The sequence below is a fragment of the Pseudopipra pipra genome, chromosome 28 (assembly GCF_036250125.1).
Source record: "Pseudopipra pipra isolate bDixPip1 chromosome 28, bDixPip1.hap1, whole genome shotgun sequence".
In the NCBI taxonomy this organism is placed as follows: Eukaryota; Metazoa; Chordata; class Aves; order Passeriformes; family Pipridae; genus Pseudopipra; species Pseudopipra pipra.
Genome location: NC_087576.1, coordinates 3,022,180 through 3,040,351, shown reverse-complemented (window position 1 = coordinate 3,040,351; position 18,172 = coordinate 3,022,180). Strand labels below are relative to the sequence as shown.

Below are 18,172 nucleotides of genomic sequence, written 5' to 3'. Positions count from 1 at the left end.
GAGGCACTTCATCCTTAAACCCCCCTCTCCAGTGCTTTGTCCCACCATGCAAAATCCATGGTCGGGGGGGCTGTCTTTGTTATTTCCTCCATGTTCCATTTATTTGGAAGAACATTCTCTTTTTAACCCAAGAATATTTATTTATTTATTTATATGTATGTATGCATGTATGTATGTATGTGTATATACATATTTTATATATATAAATATTTGTGTATATATATATATAAAAGAATATAACAAGAATCACTTGTTAGCACATAAACAGGAGGTTACAATCTGCCTTTCACTTTCTGGTCTCTGCAGGAACTGGTAGTTTTTTATGGGAAAAAAAAAAAAAAGAAAAGAATATTTAAAGCCCCACTTGTCATCAGATTGGAGTGCTCCTTCTTTCTGGGCAATACGGGACTGGCAGGGAATTACGGTAATGGCAAGGACACTGCCTGCTACATCAGCAGAGCAGTAAAGTTCCTGCTGCTCCTTCCCAGTGTGGAGCTGAGCTCTGGACTGGGTAGGGATCCTTCCAGGGAGCCTGGAGTGAAGCCCCCCACGAGCCCTGGATAGAGGGAATCAGCACAACTCAGCTGCCAAAACACCAGTGGGGAAATAAAGGGAGAGAAGCAGTGGATTTCCAGGCACAGAGTCCCATCCCTGCACGAAGAGAGGAGCCTGCTGTGCTGACAATCTGCTGCCCAGATGCTCAGAGGAGCTGTGCTGCCTTCTAGAGACTCCAGAGGTGAGTGTGGGGCAGGCACAGGAGCCTGGGGTCTGCCCTTCCCAGCAACATCCCTCCCCACAGGCTGAGAATTATTTGGGTTTGAGCATGAAAACCTCTGTCAGTCCTTTGTGCTGCATCTCCTTGACTTGCTGGGAAGTTTTTCTTCCTGTGCTTAAATTCAAGTAGAAAATTCCTTAATTTTCTAGGCCACTATCAACCTCATAATGAGCACAGTTTCAACCCTGTAATGACCAGTTGTGATGGTTGGAGATGCTCGATGTTACAGCCACTTCCCATTGATGTGCTCAGTAAAATCTCTCCTTTCCTTCCTTGGAATTATTCCTCCACTTGTTCTATCTGGTGGGAAAGAAAATAGAAGGTCCAATTTCATTTCAGTTCCCTAAAGGCAAATTCCCACAGTGCAATACCTCCCCATCTTCCCATCCCCCCACCCTCCCTGCCTGGGAACTGGGAATTTCCAGGGGCTTCAGAGCTTTAAAAGCCTTTTTTGCCCGCAGGAAAGTTCAGCTTGGAGGCTCCCAAACGTGACAGTTGTTGCTGCCCAGTGTTTGTGCCAAGTGTGGTCTGAGGGACTCATCCCAAAACCCCAATATCGGGACACTCCGAGAGCCTTCCCTCCTCTTGGATGTGACAGGGGTGGGTTTCACACCTGATTAATATTTGGGATGGGAATATTATATCCCAGTCCAGGTTGTGGGAGGCTTTGCAGCCCACACTTGTAGCTCTCCCTCCATGTCCCCCATGTCCCCATTCCCAGGCTTATCCTCACTTTTCCATCTGAGGTACCTTTTCTCCATATTTAGTCAGCTAAGGCTGAGCTTGGCTTCCAGACCCTCTGAAATGTTGTGTCACTCACCAGGAAACTTGTTGCTTGCAACATCTTCTGCTTGACAGGACCTGCTTTTTTCCCTATAGAATTTTCAAACTGGGCAGCTCAGCTGGACTAACAAGTTCAGGGGGTAAAGGAGTGGCTTAACAAAGAAATTCCAGACTAAATTCTGGACTTCTAAATCTAAATCTATAGTCCTGGATCGTGTCCTGCGGGTTTCTCTCCCTCCCAGAACTGGTCTCTGCAGGGGAACTGATAATTAGGATTGATGTCTATCCCTATAAAGGAAGGAAAATTCAGGCAAGAAAACCCACCTGGAGTTTTAAGTTGCTGTTAAACAATACTGGGCTGGAAAAGGTTGGTTCCACTGGCTGAGCCAGCCTGAGGAAGGCTCCCTAAAATAGCCTCCTGCTCTATTCTTATATGGGAACCACAGCAGCGAGGGCAGCTTCTGGGAATCACATTGTCCCTGCTTTTGTCTTCTCCAGGGGGTGAAGATCTGCAAAGAGCACCAGAGAACACGGCAAACTTCACTCTTCCCTGCAGAGCAAGCCAGAAACTGCTGTAAATGAACTTTAATTCACAGCCCAGGACCTCAAGTGACAACTGCTCCACACACAGAGAAGCTCTGAGTGACAGCCCAGACCCCGAGGATGGGCAGGGACAGAGATCCCAAGTGGAACTGCTGAGCAGGCACAGCACCAATCTCCACCCAGGCAGGTTTCTGAGCCAATTTTAAGGCAGAAGCAGGATTAACACAAGGCAATTAAAAGCATCAGTGATTTCCTCTCGGAAGAAACTTAAATTTGAGACCCTCTGGAATATTTTTGTTATTGAAATATTGAATCTTCCCCCGAAGACAGAGATGATTTTAACCGGCAGCTCCAAGATTTCTCACCACATAATCCTGGAAAGGAGGATAAAGAGCCTCAGTTCTGTGTAGCCTCACTTGTGCACCCCAAGAAAAATGCAAAAGGAGTTCAATTTGACTTGGCAATGGTGGTTATTAACTGTGCTATGCTGCTGAAAACTTAGGGACAAAGGTAGGTTTTCTAACATGTTTCTGGATCTTTCTCACTGTTCCTGGTGCTGCCCTTCTGAGACGTTCTTACAGCCCCTTTTTCCCAGGAAAACCAGGCAGATGTTGCCTGTAGGAGGTTCTGAGGACTGACCTGCTCCCTGTTTCTGCCTGGCAGGGGGTGCAGCAGCCCAGCAGCCTCGCATGGACACTCTCAGCCACTCACCATGACTTTCCTGCCCGGAAACTCCTCCAACTGCTCCAACTGCACCCACTCCGTGGAGCCCGTGAACATTTCCAAGGCCATTCTGCTCGGGGTTATTCTGGGGGGGCTGATTGTTTTCGGGGTGTTGGGCAATATCCTGGTTATCCTCTCCGTGGCCTGCCACAGGCACCTCCAGAGCGTCACCCACTACTACATCATCAACCTGGCCGTGGCCGACCTCCTCCTGACTTCCACCGTCCTGCCCTTCTCGGCCACCATGGAGATTTTGGGCTACTGGGCCTTCGGGAGGATCTTCTGCAACATCTGGGCGGCCGTGGACGTGCTGTGCTGCACGGCCTCCATCATGAGCCTCTGCATCATCTCCATCGACCGCTACATCGGGGTCAGCTACCCCCTGAGGTACCCCAGCATCGTGACGGAGAGGAGGGGCCTGCTGGCCCTGCTCTGTGTCTGGGCTCTGTCCCTGGTCATCTCCATCGGGCCCCTCTTTGGCTGGAAGGAGCCGGCCCCCGAGGACGAGACCATCTGCCAGATCACCGAGGAGCCCGGCTACGTGCTCTTCTCGGCCCTGGGCTCCTTCTATCTGCCCCTGACCATCATCCTGGTGATGTACTGCCGGGTCTACGTGGTGGCCAAGAGGGAGAACAAAGGCCTGACCTCGGGGCTGAAGACGGAGAAGTCCCACTCCGAGGAGGTGACCCTGCGCATCCACCGCAAGAACGCGCCCGGCGCCGGCGGCCCCGCGCCCAACCCCAAGAGCAAACACCACTTCTCCGTCAGGCTCCTCAAGTTCTCCAGGGAGAAGAAGGCTGCCAAGACCCTGGGGATTGTCGTGGGATGCTTCGTGCTCTGCTGGCTCCCGTTTTTCGTGGTGATGCCTCTGGGTGAGTAAAGCGAAGCCCCTCTTATCTCCCGAGGGAGGGATGTGCCTGTGCCTGGAGGGAGGGCTGGGCCCGTGCCCGGGGGTGATAAGGCTGAGCAGAAAAGCTCAGAGGGAACAATTTCCCATTGCAAAGCTGTCAAAAAAAAACAAAAACAAAAACAAATCATTCCCCACCACAGAGCAGTGAGTGGAAAACAGCAAAAAGCCTCAAGCGAAACAAAACGTCGCTGGTGATGGGAAGCAAAATTCTGAACATTAGGGAAAGGATTTAATGCTTTTTTCCATACAGAAAATGCTCTTTTCGAACCAGGACAGGTATTTCTGACCAGCTGTGCCTTAGGAACAATATTATTAGTGGGCTGTGTGTTTGTATCTATGTTTGCAGCCAGTTCTTCGGGTGACTTCAAGATGTAAAAGGTCAAGATAGAAATGAATTCAGGGTCAAGTCAAAGTAGCTGCTTTGGGGCCAGATCTGGAGTGCTCAGCACTGATAATTCCCACTGTGAGGAAAATAATCAGCTTTCTCCCAGGAAAATCACACTGGGAGATCCCATAGTCCAGATGAAATGAGTGTTTTTTCCTATTTATCACCTGCCCAGTCAGGAGGCAGCAGTGAGGATCCTTCCAGCTCATTTTATACTTCTCTGGTTTGCATCTCTTCTGGAAACCCACTGGCCAAACCCTGGCTCAACCACCCCTCTGAATATGAACATTTATTCACCACTTGTCATCCTAAAGGGGAGCAAAGCTGGGGATTTGTTCTGCTTTGCTGGAATGTAAGGAAGTAATTAGAATTTTAATTAAACCTTGCTCGGTTACCTTTGATGCAGTTTCAGGATTTCAAAGCAGAATACTAATTTCACACCTATAACTGAGGGTGATGTCCAGGGCTCCTCACGCTGAGCTTGGCTCTGCCACAGCTCCACTAAATATTGGGTTGGAAACGTGGAATTGAACATCTGACTTGCTCCATTTCAAGAGTTTTCTTATGGAAAAGGCTTCAGCTGTGCAGGAAAAATGAAGCATGATTGTATGGAAGCTTTAGCTGGAAACAGAACAGTGTGGACAGTTAAGAAAAATACCTAAATATAAAAGAGATTTTAATTTCCTGGGTTTTTTTGTCCCCCTCTGTTTTTTCAACCCTATAAATAGCTATTCTTTTTCGCTTCCCTGGTTTTACCAGGTTGCTTCACCAAAACCTGTTGCTAATGTGAAAAAACACCCAAAAATTTAGATTTTTTTTTTATTATTATTATTTTTTTTTTTTTTTTTTGGTTCTCTTGGTCAGTCCTGGGAAGTGCTGGAGTAAGAGCTGGAGATGTTTCCTAAGCAGGAGCCCTGCAAGGCCTGGCTCGTGCTGTCCAGGATGTCAGCACGTTGGAATGCTGGTTGCCAAGATGACTGAAACATACCCAAAAAGGGTTTGCTAGAACACATTAAACACACTTTTCGTGCTGCAAATGTGGTTGCCCACACAGAGCCTGCTGTTAATTAATTTGCTTTGGGTTTAAGAAGTTGCCTGGGCTCAAGAGTGGCTTTGCATCTTGCTTTTGATCCCTTGTAAGGAAACTGGTGCTTCGTTTCCCTGTCCTTGTGGGGTTGCTGGGTTATTTTTAAAGCATATAATAGGGCTTTCAAAACCTATTTGCTGCCTTTAAAGACAAAAAAAAAAATTAAATAGGCAAGTGGCACTAAAAAAAAAAAAGAAGAGAACAGTTTCCAAAAGACAAGAAGCACCTTCAGCTCTGTCCTGCACACGGGTGAAGGTGGGCAGAGGGAGGCAAAGGGATCCAGGCAGGATCCCAGAGCAGGGATCAGGCTTTCCAGAGGTACAAAATACTCCTGGTTGAGCCCCTGGGAAGTTGCAGAGCTCCCAACATGCCCAGCTGGGCAGGAGGAGCCTTTGGAGAGCAGCTCCAAGGGTTTGTGGCCATGGGCCAGGCCTGGGAATGGTCCCATCAACCAGCTCTGCAGGGCTTTGATGGTGCAGAGGTGGCACTCAGGGGCAGGGTTTAGTGGTGACCTTGGCAGTGGGAGGTTCAGTGGCTGCACTCCATGATCCAAGAGGTGTTTTCCACCCCAAATGACCATGATGGAGTTCTGTGACTCCATCAGCCAGACCACTCTCAGGGTAGGCTGCCCATGAGACAGACACAACCTGAAGGACCCTAATTCCAGGATTCCAGCAGCCAAACCTCTCTCAGTGCCCCTGGGACAGAGTCTTAAACTGCTGCACAAACCTCTTGAGAAAGCTGGTGGGTGCTGATCATTCTGTGCAGCACAACTGCCCCAAACCTGAGTTGATTCACTGTGAGCTGCAGCAGCCTCAGCATCTCCACATCTCAACACCAACTCCACCAGCCAAGACCCCAAGAAACACCAGGTTTGCTGAAGTTATACCAAAGTGGGGTAGACATTTTGACATGTAGGTATGGGAAAGGCAAGAGAAAATATCAGGAAAAGCACAATATCCATATTGGCAGATACTGGAGAAACAATTCCAATATCCCCCTGCCCCAAGACAAGAACTGAACCGAAGTTGGTGTGTAAAGGTGCCAGCTGCAATCTGGGTAAGGAATGGCTTCCTTCCCTCCTTGGATGGAGTTTTATTCCAGACAAAGGGTTTGGAATGAAACCTTTCAGCCCAAGAGCCCAAAACACCTTCTCCTCACTTGGCTTGGTGTTTGTGGAATAAGCCAAGCAATGATAATCCTGCTGCATGGAAATGAGGGAGGCTAAGGGCTGGTTTTTTCTCTGCATGCTGGAGCATAAATTCACCCCTCACTAAACTCCTGTGATAAACAAGACTGTCAAAACAGCTGATTGCTCCCTGAAGAAGTCAGATTTTAATTCCTCACGCAGAAGCAGGCAGAGGTGGCATCACTGACAGGTCCAGTAATCACCAGACAAACACAAACCAGCAAAACAGAGCCAGGAGGGAGCAAGTTTGAGCTTGTCTGCATCCCTCAAACAGGGCTCAAAAGAGTTTATCTGCAGCTCCTGGGCCAGGGGGTTTGTGGGGAGAGGCTCAGACCGGGCTCATCTGGCACTGCCAACAACCTGCAGCACAGAATGCTCCTTCCATTCCCACTTTTTGTTCTCTTGGATTGCTAGAAAGGGATGCAGACAGATGGAAATGCAAAGACTCAGGGCTAGAAGAGCCCAGAAATCAGTGGATGCCCCCAGGGATGGTTTTAAGTGATGTTTGGGTTCCAAGTGACAGAACAGACCTTGTGCTGGGGCTGGAAGACACTGGAGCGGGAATTCTTAAAAAGGTTTCTTTTCATCAATGTAGAAGACAGTGCTTGGAGGGTGTTCTGAGGTGCTTGGAGGGTGTTCTGAGGTGCTTGGAGGGTGTTCTGAGGTGCTTGGAGGGTGCTCTGAGGTGCTTGGAGGGTGTTCTGAGGTGCTTGGAGGGTGCTCTGAGGTACCTGGAGGGTGTTCTGAGGTGCTTGGAGGGTGTTCTGAGGTGCTTGGAGGGTGTTCTGAGGTGCTTGGAGGTTGTTCTGAGGTGCCTGGAGGGTGTTCTGAGGTGCCTGGAGGGTGTTCTGAGGTGCTTGGAGGGTGTTCTGAGGTGCTTGGAGGGTGTTCTGAGGTGCTTGGAGGGTGTTCTGAGGTGCTTGGAGGGTGCTCTGAGGTACCTGGAGGGTGTTCTGAGGTGCTTGGAGGGTGTTCTGAGGTGCTTGGAGGGTGTTCTGAGGTGCTTGGAGGGTGTTCTGAGGTGCTTGGAGGGTGTTCTGAGGTGCTTGGAGGGTGTTCTGAGGTGCTTGGAGGGTGTTCTGAGGTGGAGCACGCAGAGAACTGATGGGAAAAAAAAGGAAACAAGAGTTGGGTTATTGCAAAAAATGGTCCTAAGTTGGGATTGATGGTTTATCCTCAGAAGAGGACAAGCTCAGAGAGCTCAGCTCATGGTCCATTTTCTGTGCCAAACTGGCCTGACTCTGGTTGTAGATGTTGCTTTCAGAAGCAAAAGGAAGGAAAAAGGGAAAGGCTGAGCCAAGATATCACAGAGGGGAAAAAATCAGACAAACTAGGCAGGGGAGAGGAAGGTTTTTAGCATTTGTCAATCATCCTCCTGATGAAGAGAGAAGAAAAGAGGATCCACTGGAGGGTATTTGTGTTTGTAATAAAGCAGTAAATTAGTCTTGTGAACTGACACAACCACTGTCAAGGGAATCCTCTAATCCTGTCCACGGGCCTGTCTGCAGCTGGTGTCTAATTACTGTTTTGTGGTAGTTTTTTAACTGAGGGCAGAAGGAATGAAACACAAACCAGAAAAACAAGCTGCATTTTTCTGTCTCTGCCGCTGACACGACGCGACCCCTCGGGAGGTCTCAGGGCAGAAACCCAGCCCAGCACAGATCCCTCAAATGAGCATCTCAGCTCTCTCTCAGCAACAAAGAGAGAAAAACAAGAAATAAAAATGGGGGGGAAAAAAATAAGGATTAAAGGCCCAGCTCATCCTCAGCTCAGGGAGAGGAAGGATGTTTACAGTCCTCAAGCCACTGAGCACAAATGTGTGTGTGAAGCCACTGATCAGGGAGAACTTCAGCAGATAAACAGCCAAGAGCTTTCCATGGGACCTTTTTTCCGAGTTTTTTGGGTTTGTTGTTGTTTTTTCTTTAAGCCCAAGGGGCATTTTTCACAATCCCAGGCTGGAAAGGCTCTGCTGGCTCAGGTTGGTAACTCAGCCACACCGAAGGTCTCGCTGACACCCCTGTGGCCAACATCCCAAACCCCGAGGTGCTGGGTGCCACTGACTCACCACACAGCAAAGCACGGCAGGAATTGGTATTAATTGATAATAATAACCACTTCCACTGCAAACCAGAGCGGGGAGGAGGAGTTGTCTGTTCCATGAGTCACTCCCATGGCTCCCCACACGTGTTCCCTGTCTCAGTGCTCCTCTTTGTGCAGTCGCCGCTCCCAAATCCCCCGAGTAAACGAAGCAAAAATGTCATTTTTCGCTCTCCCCCAAATGTCAGGGCTCAATTTCAGGTTTGGTGGTGATGGAAAGGCCACTGTGAGTGATTATTACAAGTGATTCTCCCACCCAGCGAAGGGCAGGATTTGTGTGCGGTTTGGAGAGAGGGAGAGACACGGGAGGATAATTCCTGTATTTTCAACCCCAAGGATTCCAAAATCACGACTGACGAGCACATGAGACAGGCTGAGATAGACTCAGCTTTTCAAACCCTTCTCTGGTTTGTTTTTTTTTTTTTTATAATTTTTTAAAGGCAAACTAATGATTTGTTGTCGGTGACTGACTTCAAGAGCGACGGCTTTGGGACAAACCTCAAATATCTTAAAAATGTGAGCAGCAGGATCCAGAGCCATCCCACTGCAGTAGCAGCATGGGAGCTGGAATTTGAGAGACAACTAAATGGAGGTGTCAAACAATGGGGTTGTTTGGGTTTACACGGGGAACAAAACCTCAGTTTACCTTCCCATGGGTTTTTATCTGCTTTCTAAATCTGCAGCTGCCCACAGCAGGTCTGGAAATAGTTGCTTGTTGAGATGTTTGCCAGAAATACCATCGGGGGTAAGTGGGTAAGTGAGACAGAGCATAAATTAGGGCTGAAAAAATCCAAATAATCAGAGCAGTGTTCCCAGAGTGGCCCATTCCTGCTGCCTGACCTTTCCACCCCTCACCTGTGTCCTCCTGGTGCCACAGAGAGCTGAAGTCAGGTTTTTGGGAAGGAAAACAAACTCACTCCTCCTTCTGCATCTCTTTATTGTGGGGCAGGGATAGCTGGGCACAAAGCCCCTCTCCTTTTCCCCCTGGATCAACAATATTCCAGGCCCTGGACTGGGAGGTGCAAGAGTTGCCAGCTGCAGGCTTTGACCCTTCCTCACATCTCCAAACCTGCTCTGCATTCCTTGTGCTGACTGGATTGCACAGAATCCAGCATCAGTTCCCATTTGATCTTTGATCCCATTTTTTGTTCCACAGAAAATATTTCCCAGAAGGGAGCAGTGGGGGCACATGGGACGTGCTGGGGGAGAGTGTGTGCACGGAGTGCAGCTGGTGAATGTCTGCAGACATATAAATACATGAGATATATAAATATATATATATATAAAAATGCACTTTCCAGAGGGTGGCTCGTGTTTTGACCCGAGATGCTGCATAGAATCTTATGGAATAAAGTTCCTAGCTTGGGAACACAGAAAGCAGCACATTTATCAATGTTTGGAGAGCAGATTGCCATGAGAGATCTAGGGAGGCCCTGGTACAGAGTTAATTCCCTTTGGGATATAAGGGCTTCATCCCCTGGGTCTTCAGGGCTCTGGAATAACTCCTGTCCTCTGGCTTGGCCCCTTCAGGGCAGATCCCAGGACCTGAGGTTTAAGCTTGGCTTTGCTGCAAACCAGCCCCCTGTCCCTGGTCCCAGCCTGGGGGGGTGCAGGGGTTTCCTCCACAGCAGAGCCCAGACAGGCTGAGATTTATGTTGGACTTCTGTGCAGGAGTGGAGGTTGTTCAGCCTGGAGAAGGGAAGGCTCCAGGGAGACCTCAGAGCCCTTTCCAGAGCCTAGAGGGGCTCCAGGAGAGCTGGAGAGGGACTGGGGACAAGGGCTGGAGGGACAGGACACAGGGAATGGCTTCCCACTGCCAGAGGGCAGGGTTGGATGGGATATTGGGAAGGAATTCTTGGCTGGGAGGGTGGGGAGGGGCTGGGATGGAATTCCCAGAGAAACTGTGGCTGCCTCTGGATCCCTGGAAATGTCCAAGGTCAGGTTGGAGCAACCTGGTCCAGTGGAAGGTGTCCCTGCCTATGGCAGGGGTGGCACTGGATGATTTTAAGGTCCCTTCCAAGCTCAGGTTCGATTTGGGTACAGCCCTGATGCTGCACCACCCCCACCTGCCTCTCCCTTGCTCTGCCTCCATCACCAGATTTGAGCCAAACAACCCAAAAGGAGGGGAAAAAAAAAAAAAGCAAGAAACCCAAACAGACCCTCAAGATTTAGTAGCAGAGCTGGGTTTTAACACCACTAAGGGTTCATGGGTCACAAAAATATACGGGATCCCATTCCCATGGTGCTGACAGAGTAAACAAACAGCACAAGTTTCTGCAGCCTGGCAGCTCCCAAACCCCCTCTTTTCCTTCCATCACGACATCAGGGCTGGTTTTTAAACAACCCATAATCAAGCAGCTCTGCAGCTTGTGACAAATGACAAAGCCAAATTACATCTTGGGGAGTGAATTGGCACTTACTCACCGGGAGGTGAGTGGAAAACTTCTCTCTCTCTCTCTCTCTCACTCTCTGAGCTTGAAGGAAACTTGGAGTTGACAAACAGGAAAATAAAGGACGAGGGAAGGAAGAGCAACCTTGACATTTCCAGGGCTGAGTGATGAAACACTTGATGGCAAAAGATCTCAGGAGGGTAATAGCACATTTTATTTGACTTAATTTTATAAGGAGCAATCGAGTTGGGCTGCTGACACTTGAGTGTCTTCAACCTTTTGGAAACAAGGCAGGAATTCCAGCATTATTTACTCAGTCTGTGGTTCAAAATGCATTAAAGGCCAGTTGAGGGTTTCTTTAGTGTTCCTCCAGCACAGACTGCAGGGAGACAACGTAGGGTGAAGCCTCCAAACTTTCATCATTTTTACTCCTATTTACCATTTAATTCCTGGCAGTGCACAGAGGAAGGTGTTAAGGGCTGTGGATTGGGTGGAGAATTGGTTTTAAGGAAGAAAACTTTGCACCCCTCCCGTGCTGCTCAGCCTGCAGCTCTGTCTGCATGGCAGCACTCCACTGAGCTGGGATTACACCCAGCCCAGGGACAGAGAGCTGGAAAACTCTGCTCTGGGAATGAGGTGCTGCAATAATTCTGTTTTCTCAGCCCTGGCTGCTGGTGGGAAAGTGTCCAAAATTGAGCTGCCATGACCTGGCAGTCACCAGCTGGCCAAGGGTTGCATGGGCATGGACTCTGCCCTGCTCCTCCTGTACCTTAAAGAAGAGAGAACTCCCCACTCCACTGTTTAATCTCGTGGGTAATTATGACCACTGTTTAAAAAACCCCACAAAACCTTTGTTTTATTTCTCTTTTGAACTCGTCTGACCTGAGCTGCCACTTTACTGCCCATTCCAATTCCTCAGCACACTCAACAAACCACTTCATCACCACTTCAGCAGCTCTGTTTGAAAAGGCCTCCTGCTCACTCCCAGACCCATCAGCCACTGATTTTAATCACCAAGCACCAACATCCCTGAACATGAAAGGTTTGGAAGAAAGGAATATATTCTCAGTATTCTGTGGAGAGAACCACCCCAAGGAATTGGAATAGAGGAATTGTTTCCCCTTTTCCCCAGAGGCTCAGGTGGCCAGCAGGGAGGATTAGGGCAAGTTTCTGAGCTAGGGAGGCAACTGGGTGTCTGCAGCAGAATATTTTTTCTGTGGCCCTAAACTGTTAAAAACACTTTGCAGGAGGGTTGGAGAGGGGGTTTCTACAAGGCCCTGCACTGAAAGGACAGGGGGGATGGCTTTGAGCTGAAGGAGGGTAGACCTAGATGGGATATTGGGAAGAAATCCTTCCCCATGAGGGTGGGGACGGGCTGGAATGGAATTCCCAGAGAAGCTGTGGCTGCTCCATCCCTGGAAGTGTCCAAGGCCAGGTTGGAGCAACTGGTAGCAGTTGCAGGGGTAGCACTGGGTGATCTTTATCTCCACTCCAACCCAACCCATTCCATGATTCCGTAGCAGACAGTGTGGGATGGGGTCCATGGGCAGCAAAGTCTCTGGGCTGGTAAAACTGCTCCGTTTTCTCTCCCTGTGTGTTGCTCCAAGGCAACAAGTCTCCCCCCTGATGAACCAAAAAAGGTTACATTAATAAATTAGCATGCAGATCCCACCCCAAAAAAAGAGCAAGGGACAGAGTCTGACACTGGCTACTTTCTATTTTTAACAGCCTTTGGCACAGCACTTGCATTCCATTTACAGGGAGCCAGGAGTTGCAGCAAACAGGAATTGTTATTGTTTACCCAGCTTTACACTCGGTCTCACACAGCTGAGTCCCTAAACCTGGATTTGTTTCACCTTCTGTCTCAGACCAGAATGGGAAAGGGGCAGAAATGCTGCATTTAAATGAGGAAACAACCAAAAAAAAAAAAACCCCTGAGCTCGATTTGGGCATTTCGAAGCCTTCAGTCATTTCTCCCCTGCCAATGACTTCAGCCAGAAAGTTCTTTGAGAATGTTATTTAGTTTTGTTTTTTCACCAAAGGAGAGGAGCATTAATTTGCTGAGAAAAATGTGAGGTTGTGGATGTGGCTGTTCAGTCCTGCACGGCTGCAAAAGAGCCTTTGCTTCCTCCAGCACAACGTTTTTGGCCTTAAAAGCTGGTTGATATTGAGGGTTACAGTGACACTGCTCCACCTGGGCCAGCCCAGAGGCAGCAGGACTCGTGCCCAGGCTGGATTTGGGGATGGATTCCGAGGTTCAGCTGCTCCAGGGCACAGACTGAGCTCCTGGGGGTCTGTTCTGCTCTGTCTGCAGAGGGAAAACCTTCAGGAACAGCCCCAGTGCTAAAGGGGCTCCAAGAGAGCTGGAGAGAAATTTCCAAGGGTCTGGAGTGACAGGACACAGGGAATGGATTCCCACTGCCAGAGGGCAGGGTTGGATGGGATAGTGGGAAAAAATTCTTCCCTGTGAGGGTGGGAGGGGCAGGGATGGGATTCCCAGAGAAGCTGTGGCTGCCCCTGGATCCCTGGAAGTGTCCAAGGGCAGGTTCATAGAATCCCAGAATCAGCTGGGTTGGAAGGGACCTCAGAGATCATCCAGTCCAACCCTTGATCCAACCCCGCCGTGGTTCCCAGCCCATGGCACTGATGCCACATCCAGTCTCACCTTAAAAACCTCCAGGGATGGAGAATCCCCCCCTTCCCTGGGCAGCCCATTCCAAGGGCTGAGCACCCTCTCTGCAAAGAAATTCTTCCTAATCTCCAACCTAACCCTCCCCTGGCACAACTTGAGACCAAACCCTCTTGTCTTGCTGATCGTTGCCTGGTTGGAGCAACCTGGGCTAGTGGAAGAATTAAATTAGAACATCATTTGCTTTTCCTAAGCCAGGGGAGGTCCAAGGAAGAGATCAATCCCTGGAAAACTCAGGAGCTGCTTCCAGAGGTAGTTCAGCTGCAGAGCAGGACAGAGGCATGGATACCTGAACAGCATTTCTTTCCAGGTGCACTCACTGCAGATCTCTCCAGGGGCAGCAGGAAGACAAGAATTTGTCAGTGCTGAAAGTTCTGTTTGTCACACACTTGACTCCAAACTCCCAAACAAGTCAATTTTGGTTCTGGGAAATTATTTTTCTTCCCGTGCCCGAAGTGATTCCTGGCACTGGGGTGAGAGAACCACCTGTTTTTCTTCCTTTTCATTTAAAGGGGGCAAGAAACAGCCCTTGACAACACAGCAATTCACTCTCTGTTCTAGATCATGTGCAGATCATTTGGCAAAACTGATCTTAGAAATGTTATTTTCACTTATTTCTCACCCCAACATTACAGGGAGTTTCATTTGCTTGTTTGTTCTCATTCAGACAATATTCTTTTTATTTTTAAGCAAAGCAAAGCCCCAAATAGGAGAATTAGGGGATCTTGTTGCAATGATGTTCCAGGGAATGATAAATTTGCAAACAATTCTCCATAAGCAACATTGTTGACTCTTTGGTGTTTTTAATATATCTCTGTAGCTTTATAGGAATATCTCTCCACGAATAAATGGCTTCAGCATTTCCTGACATCCCATTCAAGTCATTTAAAGTTAAAATTGGCACTCAAATGAGGAGCTCAAGTCGTAGTTAAATGAAAACCCAAAGGTTTGGCATCAGGAAAAACGTTCCCAAGATTTTAAATCAGCAGATAACTCATAATTCTATAGAATAAGAAGCCCCACAGTACTTTCCTTGCTAAGGAGACCTCGAAGATCTTGCTCTTTGAATCATCTTTGGGAGGTAACCTTGCAAGTATGTATCAGAAAATGTATGAATATATATATATATATATCTCCTGGCTGCCCATGAGAGCATCCCAGTGCTCACTGATGTAAGAAGGAACCTTTCCTTTCGCTCCTCTGAATTTTAGATGCATTCCATGAGACAGGAGAATGGGCACAGCTGGATTTTCTAAAGGTTTCATGGAAAATGAGTGCCCAGCACTTGAACATTTTGAAGACACTGAGCTGTAACACAGTCACCCCAGTAATGCCTCCTCTCCAGCTCTGACTTCTGAAATGGTGTGATTTTCTTGCCATTCAAAAGCCCTTGTGATGACCTCCTAGATATGGCTGTCATTTGGGGAACTAATCTTGAATTAGGAGTCCCAGGGGAGGCAGTTTTCTTCCATCCCTCGTATCAGCCAGGCTGGAAAAGGGGAATATAATGTTTGTATAATAAAACAGCTGCATTGACTGATACCTGACAGGACATCCATGCCATTGTGTGGCACCACAGATTCTGAATCACTTCTTCCTGCAGGAATTGTGCTTCCACTCACCATTTCTTCCAAGCCAGAACAGACCCTTATTTATTTTTCCCCAGTGTTTGAGTTTCTCTGGTTACCTGTGATTTCTCACTGCCTCTTTGCCTTAACACTCTCCCTGTGTATTTTTCCATTTTAGGTTCTTTCTTTCCTGCAATCAAACCCCCGGACACACTTTTTAAAATAACATTTTGGCTGGGATATTTAAACAGCTGCATCAACCCCATCATCTATCCCTGCTCCAGCCAGGAGTTCAAGAAAGCTTTCCAGAACGTGCTGAAGGCTCAGTGCCTCCCCAGGAAGGGAGCAAAGAAGCAAACCCCGAGTTTCAACCTCAACCACCCCTCCAGCCACGGCGTGGAGAGCAGCAAGGGGGTGGTCAGGATCCCCGTGGGATCGGGGGAAACCTTCTACAAGATCTCCCAGTCGGACGGGGTGTGCGAGTGGAAGATCTTCTCCGCCGTGCCCAGCGTGCCGGCCAAAAGCGCCGTGGCCAAAGACTGCACGGCTGCCAAAGCCAAGAGCAAAGGGTTCCTGCAGGAGTGCTGCTGTGCAGGCACCTCAGGGAACCTGGCCCACGACAGCTGCCAAGTGCCAGCCCTCAAAATCCACACCATGTCCCTGGGCGACGGCGGGGAGGACGTTTAACGGGGGGCTCGGGGGTGACCCTCTTTCTGTCGGGAAGTGGGAGTAGGTGTTGGAACCTACTTGTTGTTCACCTCCCAGGTGAACAGAGAGCACGCTGTAAAACAGGGCCAGACCTTCTGAGGAGTGAGGTCTCTGAGTGTTGGGAACCTGAACAGTGGATGGTCTTCTGAGGGACCTTCCCACGGTGTCTGAGAGTGATGTCCTTGGCATTAAAGGCTTTATCCCTGGGTTCTCCTCTTTCAAAGTTCCTGCTGCTCTGATTTAGGTGCAGTGGAGGAGAAAGAGTGGAGGAGAAAGGCCTCGTGCTGGTTTCAGCCTCTGACACCTCCACCTTTAGAGCCATTTTGTGGCTCTGCCCCCACCAAAAACCCCCAAACCTTCAGTTTTGGATTTCATTAAACTCCATTGCTGGGGGAACTCAGTCCATGTGCCTGCACCCCACTGAGCTTCAGAGACCAACCAGAACTCCTCTGTTTTGTGCAACCAACCTCCCAAACCTCCAAGCCCAACCCAAGGAAAATTTGCATGTGTCCTTGGTTTGCTTGGACAGTCTCTGCGCTTTGATGCAGGTCTAACAAAACCCCAGACTAGGTAAGTCATCATCAAACGAGGCCCAAAGAGGCCCCTCTCACTCATCCATTTGTTTTTCCTGTTCTGAGTCCAGCAGGAAGCTGCTGAAAGGCTCAGGAGTTCCTTGCTCAGGTGCTTGATAGCCAGATCAGTGCCACAGTCACTGGAAAAGCTGCAGAGTTTTTGCTGTCTCCCTGCCCAGGGTTTTGCTCCATTCCTCTTCTGACTCCTTCAAAAGCTTTCTATGAGATTCCTGGAGCCAGGAACTTTACCCCTGTTCTGAGCAGTGGGAGTTAAGTGGCTTGAGGACATCCATCCCCATGAGAAAGGGCCATCCTCTGGGAGTTTGGGAGCATGTTATATTTTAATACAGCTAATCCAAAGAAATAAATAAATAGAGACGGGCAGCATCTGGAAGGAATAGTGGGAGGAATTCTCTGTACAATATTAGAAATAAGCAGCTCTTGACATAACTCCTGAGCCTGCCAAGTAAGAATTGAGCTCCTTGGAAGAACCCACGAGCCTTTGCTCAGCGTGAGCTCCAGGGCTGAATATCCAGGGAAAGGGCTTCAGATAAGGTTCACTTTCCCAGGAGAGGGCTTTGAAAGGTGTTGTTGATGAGGAATCACTGTTTATTCATCTCTCACTCAGCATTAAGTGCCCGATGTCAAGAGCATTTCAGTCTTCTGTGTCTTATTTGTGCACTCACAGAAGACAAACCCGTGGCATTATCCCATTTTTGGTCTAAATAAGAAACCCATCTCACCCTTAAGGTACTTCCAAGTCTAGAACTTGAAAGTGGAAGTGTGGAAAGACCACGAAAAGAAAATATTCTCATGGTAATTCAAGCCAAGAGCAGAAGGAGGAAAGCTGGAAATGTCATAAGAAAGTCACGTGAGACTGGTGGCCGAGGTTTTCGGCCTCAGGGGGTTCGGGTACGTGGGACGTTTGTTTGGACAGAACCTGAACTTCCAAACATTTGGAAAAACACCCATTAAATTGAGCAAGGCTGGCAAGATTTAAAGCCTTCCCTGCACACACTTGCTGCCCAGCCCTCTCTTATTTTAGAACCAATAGTTCTTTTACAGCCAGTAATGCCCTCTGTGCCTCCTCCCCTTCGGAGCTGAGAGATTTGCACGGAGTGACTCCAGGAGTTTGAGATTTATTGAGTTTTGAGGTGGCAGGGGATGGCTGTGGAGCTACACACAGGCTGACACAAAGGGGTTCATTTAATTCCACAGCAATTCTGGTGTAGCAACACAATCTGAACCTGCAAGATGAGGATAAATAACTCCCCACGTGGATAATCCCCCTTTGGAGCCCAGTGCTCCTGCCTGGGAGAGACAGAGGTTGGAACAACAAAGCCTTGGTCTCATCCTTATCTTTTTTTTTTTTTCTGTCAAACAGATGCTAAAGGACTGTGAAAAGCCCTCAGCATCAGGCCAGCCTGGTCCCAGCCACACCTCTGCTGCTGCCCCGTTTGCCAGCACAAACAAACACATCATTTGTTTGGCTTCACCTAGAGAGAATTTCGGCAGGAAAAAAACTGCCCTGCTCCCTTGTGGCAAGCAGGGTCATTGGCACTTGTCATCCCGATGGAAATTTGGACTGAAAAGTCTCAGAAACCATAGAAGGAGCTCTAGGAAGAAGAGAAATTTAAAAAAAAAAAAAAAGAGTGAAGGTTTAAGCCTGTATTTTTGTGTTATTTAAAGGGAACTTGGCGCTGGTGAAAGGGGCTGAATGTGTCTGTCTGTCCAAAAGCAGGAGCAGGACAGG

The 18,172-nt window shown here is 48.6% G+C and overlaps 1 protein-coding gene across 1 annotated transcript; it reads left to right on the top strand.

Annotated features, from left to right (window-relative positions):
- The first annotated feature begins 445 nt into the window (after positions 1–445).
- On the top strand, positions 446–15,828 carry ADRA1A (adrenoceptor alpha 1A). The gene is made up of 3 exons (XM_064638120.1): positions 446–736; positions 2,057–3,696; positions 15,318–15,828. The coding sequence occupies exons 2-3, from the start codon at positions 2,814–2,816 to the stop codon at positions 15,824–15,826; spliced, it is 1,392 nt and encodes a 463-aa protein (XP_064494190.1). The 5' UTR covers positions 446–736; positions 2,057–2,813; the 3' UTR covers positions 15,827–15,828.
- Positions 15,829–18,172: the final 2,344 nt, after the last annotated feature.

What these genes read in the sequence shown, in the direction of transcription:
- ADRA1A (XM_064638120.1), top strand. Translation starts at nt 2,814, where the DNA reads ATGACTTTCCTGCCCGGAAACTCCTCCAACTGCTCCAACTGCACCCAC. An exon ending in TTTCGTGGTGATGCCTCTGG is followed by an intron (nt 3,697 to 15,317) that starts GTGAGTAAAGCG and finishes TTTCCATTTTAG; the next exon opens with GTTCTTTCTTTCCTGCAATC.